At 32.9% G+C, this 16,716-nt stretch overlaps 2 protein-coding genes across 4 annotated transcripts in view; one reads left to right on the top strand and one right to left on the bottom strand.

The window, feature by feature from the left end:
* Positions 1-214: 214 nt before the first annotated feature.
* LOC128229363 (very-long-chain (3R)-3-hydroxyacyl-CoA dehydratase-like) lies at positions 215-12,660 on the bottom strand. The gene is made up of 9 exons (XM_052941244.1): positions 12,569-12,660; positions 9,693-9,809; positions 8,877-9,102; positions 8,398-8,514; positions 8,012-8,139; positions 6,671-6,783; positions 5,601-5,707; positions 4,424-4,555; positions 215-3,306 (listed from the first exon to the last, which is right to left on the bottom strand). The coding sequence occupies exons 1-9, from the start codon at positions 12,650-12,652 to the stop codon at positions 3,224-3,226; spliced, it is 1,107 nt and encodes a 368-aa protein (XP_052797204.1). The 5' UTR covers positions 12,653-12,660; the 3' UTR covers positions 215-3,223.
* A 245-nt stretch (positions 12,661-12,905) lies between these two features.
* The window catches only part of LOC128229360 (uncharacterized), a 45,005-nt gene continuing 41,194 nt past the window's right edge, over positions 12,906-16,716 (top strand). For 2 of the 3 annotated variants that reach the window (XR_008260084.1, XM_052941242.1), the window contains exons 1-3: positions 12,906-12,964; positions 13,182-13,260; positions 16,191-16,348. Coding sequence is in view for 2 of the 3 variants with exons in the window: in XM_052941242.1 (XP_052797202.1) it covers positions 16,240-16,348 (109 nt within the window). In the remaining variant the exon portion in view is untranslated. Of the gene's footprint in view, positions 12,965-12,988; positions 13,077-13,181; positions 13,261-16,190; positions 16,349-16,716 lie in introns of those variants that run through there. The other variant, XM_052941243.1, reaches the window with a different exon arrangement.

The raw sequence follows: 16,716 nt of genomic DNA on the forward strand, positions 1-16,716 counted from the left end.
TGGTTGTGTTAAGAATACTGGTTCATATTCAGGACAAATGGCAAAAGGTTGATGTGAGTAAAGTTAAGAAAGTGCCTTTCTTGAAATTCACCAACATGAGCATTGATGATAATACTTAATAGGCATGTCCACAGACTTATGACCAAAGGTGAAGCAATCTGTTCATAGCCATTGTAAACCAACCCAACTCGACTTTACAAAGAGAACAAACTACTTTAAAAGTTGTATTTATTGCACAAAACATGGAAAAGAGGAACATAACAAACAAATCTGTAAATCTCCAGACACTCCAGACTTATACCAGGCTGATTAAACAGAACAAGAGCCATGAAAAAGATGACATCACCTGTCTTGTTTTCTTAAAGTGACACTCTTATTCAAAATCAATACAATGAATGTGTATAAAAAAAACAAATTTTGAGTGAAAGACCTTTAACTCCTAATTACAAGTTATGCATTTATGGAAAAAATATTAATTACTGTTAACAAGATTATAACCAAGTATTTAATAGCTGAACATGCATAAATATTAAATGATTAGTGAGTGCTAAAATATTTACTGCTATCTTCAATGTCTCATAAAGTAGAAATACCGTGTTTTTTGCACATTTCTTTTAAGTTAAAGTCAGTACAGTATCCTTCATAAAAAACATTGATTTTGACATTTATTTATCCTTTTTGGTATATTAAAACAATTGTATCAATTGTTGTAAATCTTATTTGGAAGTAAGAGTGCCTCTTTAATTGGTCAAGGGGCATGGTCAAAGAGATACGTTTGCAAGAGATGTACTTCTTATTCCTGTTGTAAACACAGAACCAAGTTTCATATTAATATCTCATAGTTATAATTAATGGCCAAAATTATTCAAAGCTATGACCAAGTAGCTGAATTTACAAGGAGTGAATATAAAAGTGCACCATTGTATGTTATACACATTTTCTATACTTTTCATCATAATTAACATCAAGAATGTGATCAATTAATGAAGCATAGTTTATAACATTTTAGTTACATCTATCAGTATGGTCAAAGTTCTTGACACCAAGGCAATCACAATAACTCAGTGTTTAAAACAACAACAACAACAGAACCCCTAATAAACTCACTATAACTATTATATGATAAATTCATGTACATGACATTTTGCAAACATTGTAATTTTATTCACATACAAAGTACAGACAACCATTTCACATATAATAATTTTCCATAATGTAAAATCAAATTTCCAACATGTATAATTTAATTCCTTACTAGAACTCCGCGAGTCGGATGTGTCGCCTGACGAATTATTTACTGTCAACATTATAGCTGTTAGATTGGCATTTTATTCATTTATAGACAATGATGTTGCCATTTAACTTTCAAGTGTAGGTGGCATTTGAACTGAAGGTAACAACGTTAAGCCAGGAGCAAGCAATTGGTTTTATAAGCAAAAATGAGCACAATAAATACTGAAGTCAACTGCGATCCCCTTCAATAAGATCTATCTATCTATAAAGTTTCAAGTTGATAACTCTTTTAGTCGAGAAATGCCCCGGACAAAATTTAAGCTTGAAAATTAACAAAGGGCAATAACTCTAAACATATAGATGCAAGAGTTACGGTTTTTGTGCACTGCACTTTCCCTCAATCAGATATACCTACGGAATAAGTTTCAGGTTGATACCTTCTATAGTTTACAAGATATGCCACGGACAAAACCTAAGCATGAAAATTAACAAAGGGCAATAACTCTAAAAATATGGCAGCAAGAGTTACTGTTATTGTGCATTGCACTTGCCCTCAATGAGATCTATCTAGCTATGAAGTTTCAAGTTGATACCTCTAATATTCTTCAAGATATGCCCCGGACAAAACTTTAAGCATGAAAATTAACAAAGGGCAATAACTTTAAAACTAAGAAAGCAAGAGTTACTGTTATTGTGCACTGCACTTGCCCTCCATGAGATCTATCTACATATGAAGTTTCAAGTTGATAACTCTTATATTCTACAAGATATGCCCCAGACAAAACTTAAGCATGAAAATTAACAAAGGGCAATAACTCTAAACATATAGATGCAAGAGTTACGGTTTTTGTGCACTGCACTTTCCCTCAATTAGATCTATCTGCATATGAAATTTCAAGTTGATACCACTAATAGTTTAGGAGATATACCCCGGACAAGCGAAAATGGGACGCTGCCGCCGCCGACAAAAGTAACCCCTATATGTCGTCTTTTCAGGCGACACAGAAAGTAACAAAGTCCCTAACTCTATGTATCATACTGAAAAACAAAATTCAAAGTCTATTTTTAGGTAACAAAATTTAAATTGAAATCTGCACATCAACCAGTAGTAAATGTGCATTCTTGTAATAAGTTAATAGTTAGAGGCGGGTAATGAGCAATTGGACTGCAATAAGCAGTTACAGCCAATATGACATAAGCAAACAAACGTGATTGATAGCAGAATGGAGGGTCACACTGTTTCCAAGGCCATGATATAAAGTTGTTGTTTTTTCCTTGGAAAACATATTTTAAAAGTATCCCAAAACTGTCCGGGCAAAAGTTAACAAATAATACCTATTTTTGCTTGTTGTGCAGTTCAATTGTCAATATCTACACCTCAACTTCCATTCCTTAAATGAACGTCATTTCGGCAATTACGTTCATCAATCGATGAACGCAACATCTTCGGATATGTTCGGAGCGCAATTCATTGCATAACAATAAACATTTAAAATATTTATCTTGTTATTGTTTGTATTGTGTCAGAAGGTCCCGTAAAATATAAATCAACATTTTAGAAAGTGTTAGTTTTTTAAATTTTAAATGTGTAGTTGCCATAACTGTTTGAATTTTACGTTTAAATTCCTTAATTGGTAGTCACTTTACTAAATCTCATATAAACATTTTTATAGCCATTTTTCATAAATGCTTTCATACCAACAACAAGCTTAATGACAATGCATCTCAACTTTTTTTTTCAAACCACAAATGCTAATAAAATTGTGTTTTGTGTCATTATCATAATTTACAGAACAATATGCAACTAGTTAACTTTACACAATCAGAAATTGTTACCATTTATGTCACCATTGAAATAAATAATGCTATTCTTTTGAACGTCTTCATGATTTGCTTTCATGAGAGTGACTTAGACATTCTTCAAATTTCACATGAGGAGCGCTGCCGTGTGTAGATCACAGTGTATTTGTGTGCTGGTGACCGGTTCCCACTATTGACTCTTCTTACTTGCAATACTGGCACCCAGCTTCTTTTTACGTAAAACATACATGTGACGCATCATCTGAAAACCTCCTGAAAAGTGCATGTCAACACATGAAAAAAAATGCAGAAACAAATCTTAAAACAAAAACCCCAAAAAAACACTTGTATGACCAACATTAAATAAAAAAGAGCTGTCACATAGACAGGGCACTCGCTATTCTGCCGCCTTTTAGTAAAGGGTTTGCAAAATCAAACAATAAAGGGGCAAATTTATATTATATGCAAAAAAAGAGTTATTGATTATTTAAGAAGTTTCCATGGCTGGATGCCCTTATATAAAGTTTAAAAAAGGCAATTTATGATGTATTTGCTGAGATATTGACTTATCTTATATGCAAAAAAAGAGTTATTGATTATTTAAGAAGTTTCCATGGCTGGAAGCCCTTATATAAAGTTTAAAAAAGGCAATTTATGATGTATTTGCTGAGATATTGACTTATATGCAAAAAAAGAGTTATTGATTATTTAAGAAGTTTCCATGGCTGGAAGCCCTTATATAAAGATTAAAAAAGGCAATTTATGATATATTTGCTGAGATATTGACTTATCTTATATGCAAAAAAAGAGTTATTGATTATTTAAGAAGTTTCCATGGCTGGAAGCCCTTATATAAAGATTAAAAAAGGCAATTTATGATGTATTTGCTGAGATATTGACTTATCTGAGATATGGGGTAACATGCAAAATCTTAATCAGATTTTTTCTAAATTGAATAATAAAGAGCCATAATTTGCATTATATGCAAAATGGATTTATCTTACTTGGTTATTCAAGTAGGTAACTATGATAGTTGAATGCTGTTTATAAAGTCTTTATGCAATACATAATGTAGTTGCTGTGATATTGACTTGAATTACATTCAAAACCTTAACCAGAGTAAGTCAAATGATAAAGGAAGTAATTTGCAAACTTTAATGCAATACATGATTATTTGCTGCAATACCGGTAATGACTGAAATGTGCTAACATGCAAAACCTTAAGAAAGTGTGACGCCGACACTAGGGTGGGTAGTATAGATCTCCTTATTCTTCAAAAAGTCAAGCTAAAAAGTACTTTATTGTTAAAAGCATTTTAAAAACACCAACAAATATATTTCTACAGATTTAAAAACATTCACAAAAGGGATGCAAAAATAGTAAATCTCACCTATAGCTAGGATAAGAAGATATAGATGTAGAAACCATGGAAAATAGAATGCAAGATTTGCTGAATTTGGTAGCTGCATGCTGAAAACACCGGACTCTTCAAACAACGGGATGGACATTATCACCACAGTTGCTGAAATGGAGGAAAATCACATGACATAAAAAACTCAGACATGGAGAACATTGTGATTATTTCCAAACATCCTGTCTCATGTCAATTCGATGTATATAGGGGAGTATTATTGAATAGTAAGTTAACTTTGAAAAAACATTGAATGACCTTAAATAACCATCAGTGTAAAAAGCAACACGCTTCTATGCTAATACATGTTCGAGAAAAAAACAGTTACAGGATGTTGATTTCCAATACAGTGTGTTGTTGGAAATGGAAACAGAATTTGATAGGCATTTAATCAAAAACAAATATTTATTGAGTCTGTGCAGTGATTGGGATGCATTAATGTTTCTACACTGAATGGGGCATGAAACAGTAGGTCAGGAGGCACCCTATCGTAATATCACTTTTCATTATATGCCTCCTTTGATTAATTCCATGATTAAATGCACTATTCATAGTTTTGTTAAAAGAAACTGCTGTTGGCTTTTACATTGATTTTAACATTATTTCATAGTTAGATATATGGATAAGATATTGAGACATATAAATTTTTTGTATCATTTGAATCTCAGCTGACTATTAAATGCATAAACTGACTTGGTATTAATGAGGATGATTTTAGTAATAACTATATACATATGAACAAATGGCACTTGTGAATGTTCAACTAATGCTTGGCAAAATGTATTTGATATTGATGAAACAATGTCATTATTTATGCCAAATCTGTTAAAACAACCACAAAAAAATACTACATGTATGTTCAATTGTTTTCAAAACATTATTTGTCAGTTGAATAATCCAAGAAAAAAGGAGAAATTCAATGTCAGAGTGTAAATTTATTATGAACCTTCAAAATTTTAGGAAATTGTCAATCTGTGACATTCCATCCTTAATATATACACTATACATATAAATATATAAAAAACAAGTCAACATATTTATTTTCACACGCTTTTGATTTCTCAGAGTTAGCCCAAGTGCTTCAATACTTGTTAACTGTAGGTTTCTGGGCTGTCTTCAAATTTTTGGTTATGTGTGACCAAGTTTGTAAGTTTACCTTCAAACAAGATGCCAAGCGGATACAGGGGAATCCAGGCTGTGTATCGTACCCACGAGATGACCAACACCTCTTTACCAATGCTGGATAACATGTAGAACGGGTACCTGAATTGGCAAAAATAAAAATGTGATAATGAAAGTACTAGCTCAAGTTATGAGGTTTGAATTTAGACTTCACAACATCCATTAAATTTAAATCTTTATAAGACTTAAATTGGATTACACAAACTCTCAATAATTGCTTTCTTTGTTTGATAAAATAATTATATTGAATCCAAGTCCATGAATATTTGTTTGTCAAGAGTTATTCAAACTCTCCTAGGGTTTAACAGTCATGACTATTCATATCAGCTTGTTCAGTAATGTGTCTTGCAATTCCCTATATGGGTTTAACAGTCATGAATATTCATTTCAACTTTATTAGGGTGGATTATTATGGTGTTTTGTAGTCAATTTGATTATATAGAGATAAAAAAGCTTTAAAAAAGAAGAAGAGAAATTGCAGATATGAAATGATTCTGCTTTGCTTCTAGAAAATGATTTTTATTTATGAACAAAATCTGAATAACTTCTGTTAACACTGCCACAATATTAAAATGACCTGTGCACATGTATTTCAGTAAACATTTAGCTTTTCTTTATCCTAGTACATGTTAAGCACCACCACATTAGCAGGGGCCCAGTGTTTATTTCCAAAGTTCTACAATCATGGTGTTCATTACAAATTATAGACTTTCACAAGCTTCGGGTATAGGCTATTTTATTACTTGTCTGCTAATAAAAATATCATGAACTGCCATTAACACAACATCATGAATGACGCTGGAACTATGGTGTTAATTACCTCCTGAAATTTGTTAGCAAGATAGGATTGTCATTCATTGTTATTGGAGGTCCACCAAAAGGAAAGGTTAAGCAATATTATTTTTTCGCAAGCTGTGAACCTGGATGGTAGAACAGCTCGTAGACTTGACTTCTGACCATAAATCCACTAACTAGGGAAGTATGTAGGACTTTATCCAATACCTCTATCTGCAACTTCTCCTGTCTAAGAATATCATATCATACCTGACAAGTTCCACAGTTGCCCAGGTCATAAACAAGTACCAGACAACAGGAGCCACCTGTAGACGAACGTCCTGAACAATCAACATGAACAGGATAAAGCCACGACCACCAACCTGGCGTAAAAAAATACCACATTAAGTAAAAATTGATTAAGCAAGTGATGAAAACCCCCAGATGCCACCTGGTTAGAGAAATGCTTCATTGCAACAACAACTAAATTCTGACTAGTTTATCAATTTAAGTACACCAGTAGGTGCATAACAACCAATGCTGACCAACATACCAACATTCACGAGTGTATACATGTGAAATAATTTTGTACCTACAATTAACTCAAGATAACTCTTGTTAGACTGAGGGGTGAAATGTGACAGAAATGGCAATCACACAACATCCCATGCTGACTTACCTACCCCTGATGCTTCTTGTGTGTAAGTGCAACTCCTATATATATCTATCTTGGGATAAAATGAGAGAGACCAATGTGACCTTAAATATTAGCATGAATGTGGTCATACATTTTATGATTTGTGTACTGGATGTCAGGCATTAACTTAACATTAGCTATCAACTTGATGACTTTTAAAACCAAAATATTATTTTCAATGATAAGAAATTATCTTCTCATCATTGACGTTCTTCTGAAAGTGCACTTGCACCTCGACCAAAAAATGGTTTGGTTAGGGTAACATCTTTTTTTTTAACAAATGACTATAAAAATGGTAGGGTCAGTGCATATTTCATATCGGTCATATTTAGGGTCGGATAACCCAAACCAAATGTTTGTTTTTTTAGATCCTATCAATATAACTGTCCATAGACTGGCAGTATAAAACAGGTTTATAACATAAAGGGCAACATATGCATACATAATTTTTACTTTCCCTATTAATACCAACAAATTACAAATTTAAAACAAATTTACCAATATACATGTTGTATTTAAGATTTTGAAAGACAGAATTTCTAAATTTACACATAATAAAAATAAAGAACATTAATTATTGGATGCTAACAGTTTTGAAAAATGTGGAATGACATCAGAACATTTTTGTAGTCCATAAACAGATACCGGTAATTAGCACAGCACCAATTGGCATTCAGGGTTTATACACGTATGTCACACTTTCTGACAAGCTGACAAAAAGCTGACATCAGAATTATCGTCAACATCTGTCTTATATTAAAATGAACAACTATATGTCATAACAGTAACGTTTACCTTGACTATCAATACAACTTGTGTAAATATGAATATTTTCCAAGCCAGTTGCCCTGTAATAATGAAAGACCCAGATGAGAATGTAAATGATCTCAAGGACAGGGAGCAATGCTCCTTACCTGCATGAAAGGGGCCAGTGCCCCTGTCTTAACTAGGCCAAACAAGGGATGTATGATTTCCAGTACAGCCACACTCTGACAGAAAATCATCTGGGACCCAACCAGGTCAAATGCTTGTTCTTTAATGCCTGTAAGTTCAAAACATTAACTTAAACATTGTAAAAACAAAAATAAAAACACTGATAATGACAAACAATCATGTCTGGAACTTTTAATAAACATCATCACTGAAACTTCAATTAATCTTAACTTTTAAGATCTCTCAAAAGCTGATCATAATTATCAGCAATTATTCAAGAAAAGTAATATATAATGTACAATCTGATTTTGATGACAGCATTTAAAACAATTTATAATAATCTTCATGTACATCCGAGACAACTGACCACTGCCATGTTTGATGAGGTTATAGGAGAGCACGGTGGTGATGTAGAGAAAGCCAATAAACTGCAGCAGGTTGTACGTGAACAGATATGTGCCCTTGAAGTCCAGGTCTCCTCCGCCTGGGTGGAAAAAAGGTACAGTGAACATGCATCTATAATCTTTCATTTGGTTTAGGTTGAACATATATATATATATGTATATACTGACAATTGCTTTGAACTTCTAACACTATATCTCTGTTCATTTTTTGGAAAAAATTATTAGAAATACTTACAAACTGTGAAAAACCCCACAGAAATGGCTATCAGATATTAAGAAAGCATTTAATTATAAATAGGTGTTTAGTTTTTCATTCAGCATACAACACGCACTTAACAGACCACAAAATAGGTACAAGTAGCCACTGCAACAAAGAAACTCCCTACCATAAACATAGCATCACGCCTTAACTCACTAACTCACTTAGATGTCATTCATATACCTGTTTCGAGTCCTAGCTGTTTTTCAATGTTCTTCATCACCTCATCTGCAGCCATTTTGTCCCGTTCATCTTCGCTGTCAATGTCATCATCAAACAAGAACTTGTCAAAGTCAATCTTCAGCCAGGGAAGTTTGCTCTGAGAGGCAGTCAAGCGGGGCCAGGCTTCTTCACCAACTTTTCGGATGCTAACTTCAACACTCCTCTGCGTAGTCCGCACACGGCAGCTCTACATAATTAAGGAAATAAAATTGATAAACAAGTTAAATTATAATTCTTTGAGAATACTAATTTGATGTATTATAGGGCTTAGTACATCAAATGTTGTTATACAACACATACAAGTAACAACATTAGTTTTGATGTATGATGTCATGTCAAACATGACATTTGTTATACATGTGTATCAAAAATGTGATCTCTTTAATTGAAGACCTTCTGGCTTCAGTGTATTTACTTTGATTTTGATATTCCTAAAAAATCTGCCCTAACATGACAACTATACTCTATCTACCTATATGTAACATTCCATAATGATAAACCTATAAAATTAATGTAAGTGTGACCTTGAACTTTGAGGTAGTGATGTTGGGCTTGCATGCAACACGTCATGTTTATGAACCAGATACATGTGCCAAATCACTCTCATTCACAATCTGGTTACAAAACAATTGTACACAGTGATATTTTCTCTACAAATGAGATTTGAAAACTTGAGTGTACTTTCCGATTCAAAATCAACACTCTAATACTGTATGAGTGAGATTTGACAGATACATGTATAATTCTCTACAAATTACATATAAGTATCTATCCAACCTCTTTATCAACTGGAAGATAGAAGTCCAGCTCAAATTTGTATCTTTTATTTCCCTGTGCTCCAACGCCTGTGAATTCACCCTTTATAGAGTCTTCAGTGACATCGAGACTTTCAACCTGAAATTTTGTAAATAAATTTAAAAGTCAGGGAATCCGAAGAGCCACCTGTTGGAATGATCCTATGTGTCTGCTACAATATGGCTGAAGTAATACAATAATGTACCAGGCATTGGACCCAGCCACAAATTTGGTCATTTAGATTTTTTTTTATAATTTGCATATTATTAAGTAAACATTTCCCTATAACAGCACAATTCTCATCTGTAAATCCTACACCAAAAATTATAATGTATTTATTCATAAATCCAGGATTTGGCAATATAGGGGATGCAACTTTGAATGTGCACCCCTTCCCCCAAACCAAAAAATGGTTTTACCGTTTAAATGAGGTTTAGGGGGTTTGGGGGTAATTCGTAGAATTTTTTTACAGGGGTTCAATTGACATTGTAGCTGTCGCGAGGCAAGGGGTTCTCAATGGGAGTCAAAGGATTCAAAGCCCTCTGTCTTTTCAGGGCTCTTTTATCTTTCAATTTGAAGCAAACTGGAGTATCAATACTAACAACTAAAGCAACCAGTAAAATATTTTAAAAAAAATAATCATATAAGTATATATATCAATGTCCCTATAGGAAATAAACATATCTGCCGACAAATCACAGTATTCATAGTCTGAAATGTTGATTTTTACTGTAAGTCTATTTATAATTATTCAAGTATATTCACATCAAATGTTGAATTGGACAAATTGTCAAAGTTATAATGTTATAAAAAAAGAAGAAAATCTGCTAATGAGTGTCTGATATAAATTTTAAATGATTCAGATATTGAGGAAACGCTGCATTGCATTCACCATTGACTAAACGTCCATATAATATATACGAAATGAATCTGGCAATACCAACAACTTAATAAAAAGACTTTTGGCAGACATTCAATAAACTGAGCACAGAGCAGTGATGTCCAAATGATTTTTTACTATTTTTTTATATTGCAAATTCTTCAGGGATACCGTAAGAAGAATCATATTTTGAATGTCTAGAGCAGAGGACTTAGCAAAATGTTCCAGAAATTTGTCCATGCTACAAGCAAATTCCTCAAATTTCTGTCAGGGCAATATAATGAAATATTAGCGAGTGCCATATTTTTGAAGGATCGAATCATTTGGAAAAAACACGTATTTATTTATGTCATAATGCCAAAATAACATGTTCAGATATCAGATAGGTTGTGTACATGTATAAAAAGGGTGTTCGTGACCCAGAATATATTTATGTGAAAAAAACGACTCCAATGACAAATTCAATACAGTTTAAATCGGACTGTCATGTTTATATTGAACAATTTTCTCATTAATATTATTATTCAACATCGATGCATATTATTACTATATTTTTTTTCGCCCAGTGTTAAATGGTAACGAGTTGTAGGATTACAGGGATACATAAAAAATGTCAAAATGGAGTTGAGTCAAAAAGGCCCAGTACCAGAAAGGCCCGGTCCAAAAAAGCCTACATTTAAATCAAAGGAAACACCTGTATTGTGTTTGAGGGTGTTGTACTTTGATAGGATTAGAGATGTGTGTCTTTAATGAGGTGATAATGACCGTTTGATTTTTCCTGTACGCGCTGAAAATGTTGCAATTCCGAATTCCTGAAATGATTTAAACGATTATTTAAGACACTACTGGTTGAGAAGCAGTTTCCGACGGAAAGCAGTTTCCGACAAATCGCTTTTTCGCGTACTTTCTATAGATCTTCATAAAGAAGGTACTGCAATTCAACTATATGGTAACTAGGCAATCAAAAGTTGAAATTCTTACCGAGACACGTAAGTAACTTTAATTATTATTTAATGTTTAATGTTTATATTTCATTTTGTACACAAACTTGCACGTGGGGGATCGGCATGCGCAGCGTATTACGCACGCGTGTGAACCTAATTTGCATATCTATGAATAGCTACAAGGTTTTCCTAAATTGACTTATACAAACAATGATCATTGTGAACATATTTGTGAATACTGGTGTCATGCTTGTTTCGCACCCAGATTCACTTAAATGTATACAAACACAAGTTTCTATCAGAAATGAATCAAAATATCATTGATATTCAGTGACTGCCTGATTTCGAGTATGAATTTACTGTCGTAAATTTTAAGGTTTAAATTTTTCGTAAATGCTGAAAAATTAAAAAATATTTCTCTTATTACAGTCTTATATTTAGTATATTAAAGAAACGGATAATAAAAATACACAATAGGCACCTTAAATCTGCCATGCATTCGATTTGTCGGAAACTGCTTCTTATCACAAGCTTATCAGAACAGTGTAAGTACCCTCTTTGCGCCCCTATTAATATGTAACGTCACACATGTGAAAAATATATCGACAATAGCAGCTTGAGCTGTAGTTATCTAAAATGTGAACTATTTCAGTAGGTATTTAAACACGTATAAATAATTTAATATAAACGTATAAAAACTGTCGGAAACTGCTTCTCAACCAGTATGCTATTTTTTAATCAATACTCACTTCTGTATATCAAAGAAAACAACAGTAATCAAAGATAAGACATCAAACGTGGCCTTTCTGGACCGGGCCTTTCTGGTACTGGGCCTTTCTGGAAGTGGAAGTGGGCCTTTTTGACCCGACAAAAAAAGTATCCCTGATCGCTCATTATAGTAGCTAAGTTGTAAACGATCAATGTTTGGTACGAAAGTAAAGGGTGCGAAAAATATAAACTTCCAACATTGCTAATATATTAATAATTGCGCTACAGTACAGTTAAGTTAATTATTTATATATATTCGAACATACCGTGACATCTTTCAAATCGACTTTTAATGAAATACTATCTGATTTCTGTCCCCAATACACGAATGGGCAAAAACACTCCGCCATCTTTTTTAGGTAAGCACAATTTAAACGAAATTAATAAATGTGAATGTTGTTAAAAACAAAATAAAACGTATCGAATTTAAATTGTCCTTTTTACTATGCAACAAAAAGTGATGCAATTTTATGTTATTTCTGTATTAGAAAAAAATCAATTACATACTCAAAAGCACAGCAAAATTTTATACGTTTTACATTTTTTTTTCGTATAAAGAACTGCTCCTGAAGATGGTATTTTCGCGGGAAAATTGACAGCTGTCAAATGTATCACAAGTAAACAGATTCTAGTAAACACATGTTTCAGATACAGATGTAAATGTTAGTTTTGTCCTCTTGTCTACATTTTGTTCTTTGCAGTCTTGGCAGACTCGACTGGAGATCTGTGCATCATACATGACACATATTAAATAATAAAAGAAGAATATGTAACGTAAATGCTTATTTTATTTGACTCTTGTCACATAAATATTTCAAATGTGTATTGAATAGTTGTCAATAGCCGATTACACATCAGTTTTAAATTTGGTTCCAACAGTTGGTCGCTGGACTTCTATAAGTTTGGAGGAATCCCAATTGGTCCGTCAATGCTGACCCAGTCCCAGATGTGGCAATTTGTAAGTCTCCTTTAAAGCCATCATAGCCAATTTCTTACATGGAACGGTGTGGTCATAATTTTCTGCCCAACTGATACCTGGCAGAAAGTAGTCAGACATTAATTCATTGATTTAGTCACGGTTTTAAACCCTTTTCTGTCCCTTAAATCAATCCAGAAAGGTCAAAATGGGTATAGTCCGGCAAATTGTCGGTTTTTAGAGGTTGGTCATGTTCTGGCTGTAACTTGGTCATGTAGAGAGGGATTGTAAAATTACTTGGCACATGTGTTTTGTACATAAAGATTACTTTCTGCTTGCTAGACCAATGTCCCTACCTCAAAGGTCATGGCCACAATTACAGGGTTGTCATTATGGAATGCTGTATATGCAAAAATAGTATAGTTGGTTGTGTCCAGGTTGAAGCTTTGTCATGCACAGAGGCATTTTAAAATAAATTATCACCTGTGTACATTTATGTGAACTCTTCCTGAATTGTTAGTTATTGCATTGAACATTATGGCATTGGGAGTATTTATATTTTTTGTGACAGCTCTTGTTTCCCTTTTAATTACTGTATTATACTGCTTCCTAGTCAAATAGCCCCCAAGTCAAATAGTCCCCATTTTGGTCAAGTAGCCCCCACTCACATTTTAAAATTGGTCAAATAGCTCTCAAAAAGTGCCCTCACTTTTTTAATTTTTTTATATGTATGTATGCATACTTATGTTACTTCAAAACATTTTTAAACCTTTATTTTTACAAAATGAAGTGCAATTAACATTGTTTGTACATTAATAAATCTGACAATTTTACCAAGTAAGAATAACAACGTTTTAAAATATTACTCATCAATAATATATTATTACATCAAATCTACATTTTAAATGTTTCTAAGCCATTAGTTTTTTTTGTGTATTTCTTTATTTTAATATTGATTAGGCATCATTTACAATGTATGGTAAAATGTATTCTCATTGTACAATACAATGTACATTAACATAGATGGAGAATGTATATACATTATGTCAATACATAATAATAAGGTTCTTATGCAAGTGTCACTAATCTTCTATTTCATTTGTTTTTGGGACGGTGTGCACATATATAGAGGAAATCTTTTTTAGCAGGCCTGTGTCGGTCAGATCACCAGATCTGTACATGTCCCATGCAGCGAACACACGTCCCTGCATGGACCAGTATGCTGCCATCTGGTTATGCTGCAAGGGTTGTTCTGAGACCAGGCAAATCTGATTGTCGATCGAATCGACCTCAATGCTTAGCAGCCGTACGAGGTTGTAAAAGGGCGGCGCAATCCCAGCACGGCTGTTGAGGCGGCGATGCCACCCTGAAAATTATGAAATAATAGTTTTAACGGAAATGTTGATTTTATATAAAAAATAACATATATTTAAGAATTTTCCTTGGTTTATTATCTTTTGGTATACATGTAATGATACCTTGTTTTTGTGTAATGGACATTGATTCATTTTCTAAAGCAAAATTTACAGCTCTTACCACAAAATACCCAATACGAGACCAATAAGCCTTAAAAAATTGTTCCCAACCGACAGAAAAAACCTGTTGGATTTTTATCATTATCAATGCATTCTGCTCTTAATCGGATAATATGTCCTCTTATTTTCTCTGCTCTTATTTTTATCACACAAATTCTTTTTTAAATTTCCTATTTTTGTTAAAATATCATTTTCCTAGTTTCAATTTTATTTAATAAATATTTCTCATTTTCTATTGTGTATGTATCATATTTTTCAAAATCAACTTTTTTCTTTATGCAACCTGTAGACTTAAGCAATTATGTAAATGCAATATATCTTAATAATATATCAACTTACCTTCAAATATATATAAATACAAATATCTTAAAAAAATACAACTTACCTCCAAATATACATTCAAATATCTTAAAAATATTTCAAGTTACATTCAAATATCTTAAAAATATTACAACTTACAATGTACCTTCAAATATAATTTCAAATAAAAAAAAGGAGTGGGGGCTATTTGACCAAAATGGGGGTGTTTTGACCAAATTGGCGGCGTTTTGACCAATTTTTTCCAAGTGGGGCCCATTTGACCATAAGTGTGGGGGCTATTTGACCAAAATGGGGGCTATTTGACTTGGGGGTTATTTGACCAGGTTCCATTATACTGTATATAATAGGACACACTTTTTACTCTGGAATTCAATGTGAAAAAAGCCTGCATTCTATCTATAGTATAAGGGTTTTGACATATTTTTTTGGAGATCATTTCTGGCCCTATTTGCTTAAATAGAGAAATAAATGGAAGAAAATATGTTTGTTTACATTTTTTAACCTCAAAGGGATGTGATTGATTGATTTAGTTATATCAGTCGGGAACAGTAAGCATCATGGTGATAACAGTAAATGTAGTTCATTATTTATAAGTTTTGATATTGTAAAAAAGATTTTAGGTAGTATGATTCTGTTTTTAAATAATATATAATCATGCATACTGTGAAGTGCTGTCATTTTGCATTGTCAACGTGAAAAACTCCCTCTGTCTTATGTAACATACCAACAAAACTGTTGCGATGGCAGTTTGTTCCTCATGTTATATGACATGTTTTTCATACTTAGCTGAAGGTGTTGACATCTTGATATTTCATTTACGTACATTATACATCAATTGCCTTTGTAATTTGCCATGACGGAGAGCGACAACAGGATTGTTATTTTTTTCTTTTTAACATGTGCTGTACTATTCATAAGCCTTTGCCATTTTCATGATTCAATAAAATGATTTTTATAAATGTGTCTATCATGACACACAGAGGGGAGCCGTAAGCCTTGCTAAAAATTAAAGGGGGAAAAGATCTTGCACACATGCAAATATAATTTAACATATATATATTTTATTTGTTCAGAATTATGTTAAACTGATTAAAAATCTTTGTTTTTCAATGACAGATCTAAAGATGGTAGACCTCTAAGTCTTGTGCCACAACAAAGAGGAGGTATGTCTAATGCCAGAAAGAAATGCTACACTCTTCCTGCCAGAATCCCACTTCAGAGATCAGCACCAAGACAGCACACGTTTATTACAGATAGAGAGCAGATTCATTTTGGTAATTTTACAATGAAATATGTGTATGTTGTACAATTAATAATCCAGAAAAAGCATACTTTTTTTGATACCGTAAATGTCCATTTAAATGGCCGGGCGTGTGTTTTTATAAACCGTGTGTGCTAAATAAGAACCACTTTTCCCAATTCAGCAAAATCCATCAGTCATGTATAGAGACTAAATTTAAAAATGTGAAATACCAAATACATTTTTCACAATTACCCATCACATAAAGCCTGGTCGCTAATGAGCTATTAGTATCGGCTGCTAAGTAGCTGTATACACCTTATTGTGTGAAAATGAATAAAATGGTCCACTGAACACATGGGTTCAATATACCAATGCACAATTATTGGCAAGAATGAGAAA

This window comes from Mya arenaria, chromosome 3 (genome assembly GCF_026914265.1).
Source record: "Mya arenaria isolate MELC-2E11 chromosome 3, ASM2691426v1".
Classification (NCBI taxonomy): Eukaryota; Metazoa; Mollusca; class Bivalvia; order Myida; family Myidae; genus Mya; species Mya arenaria.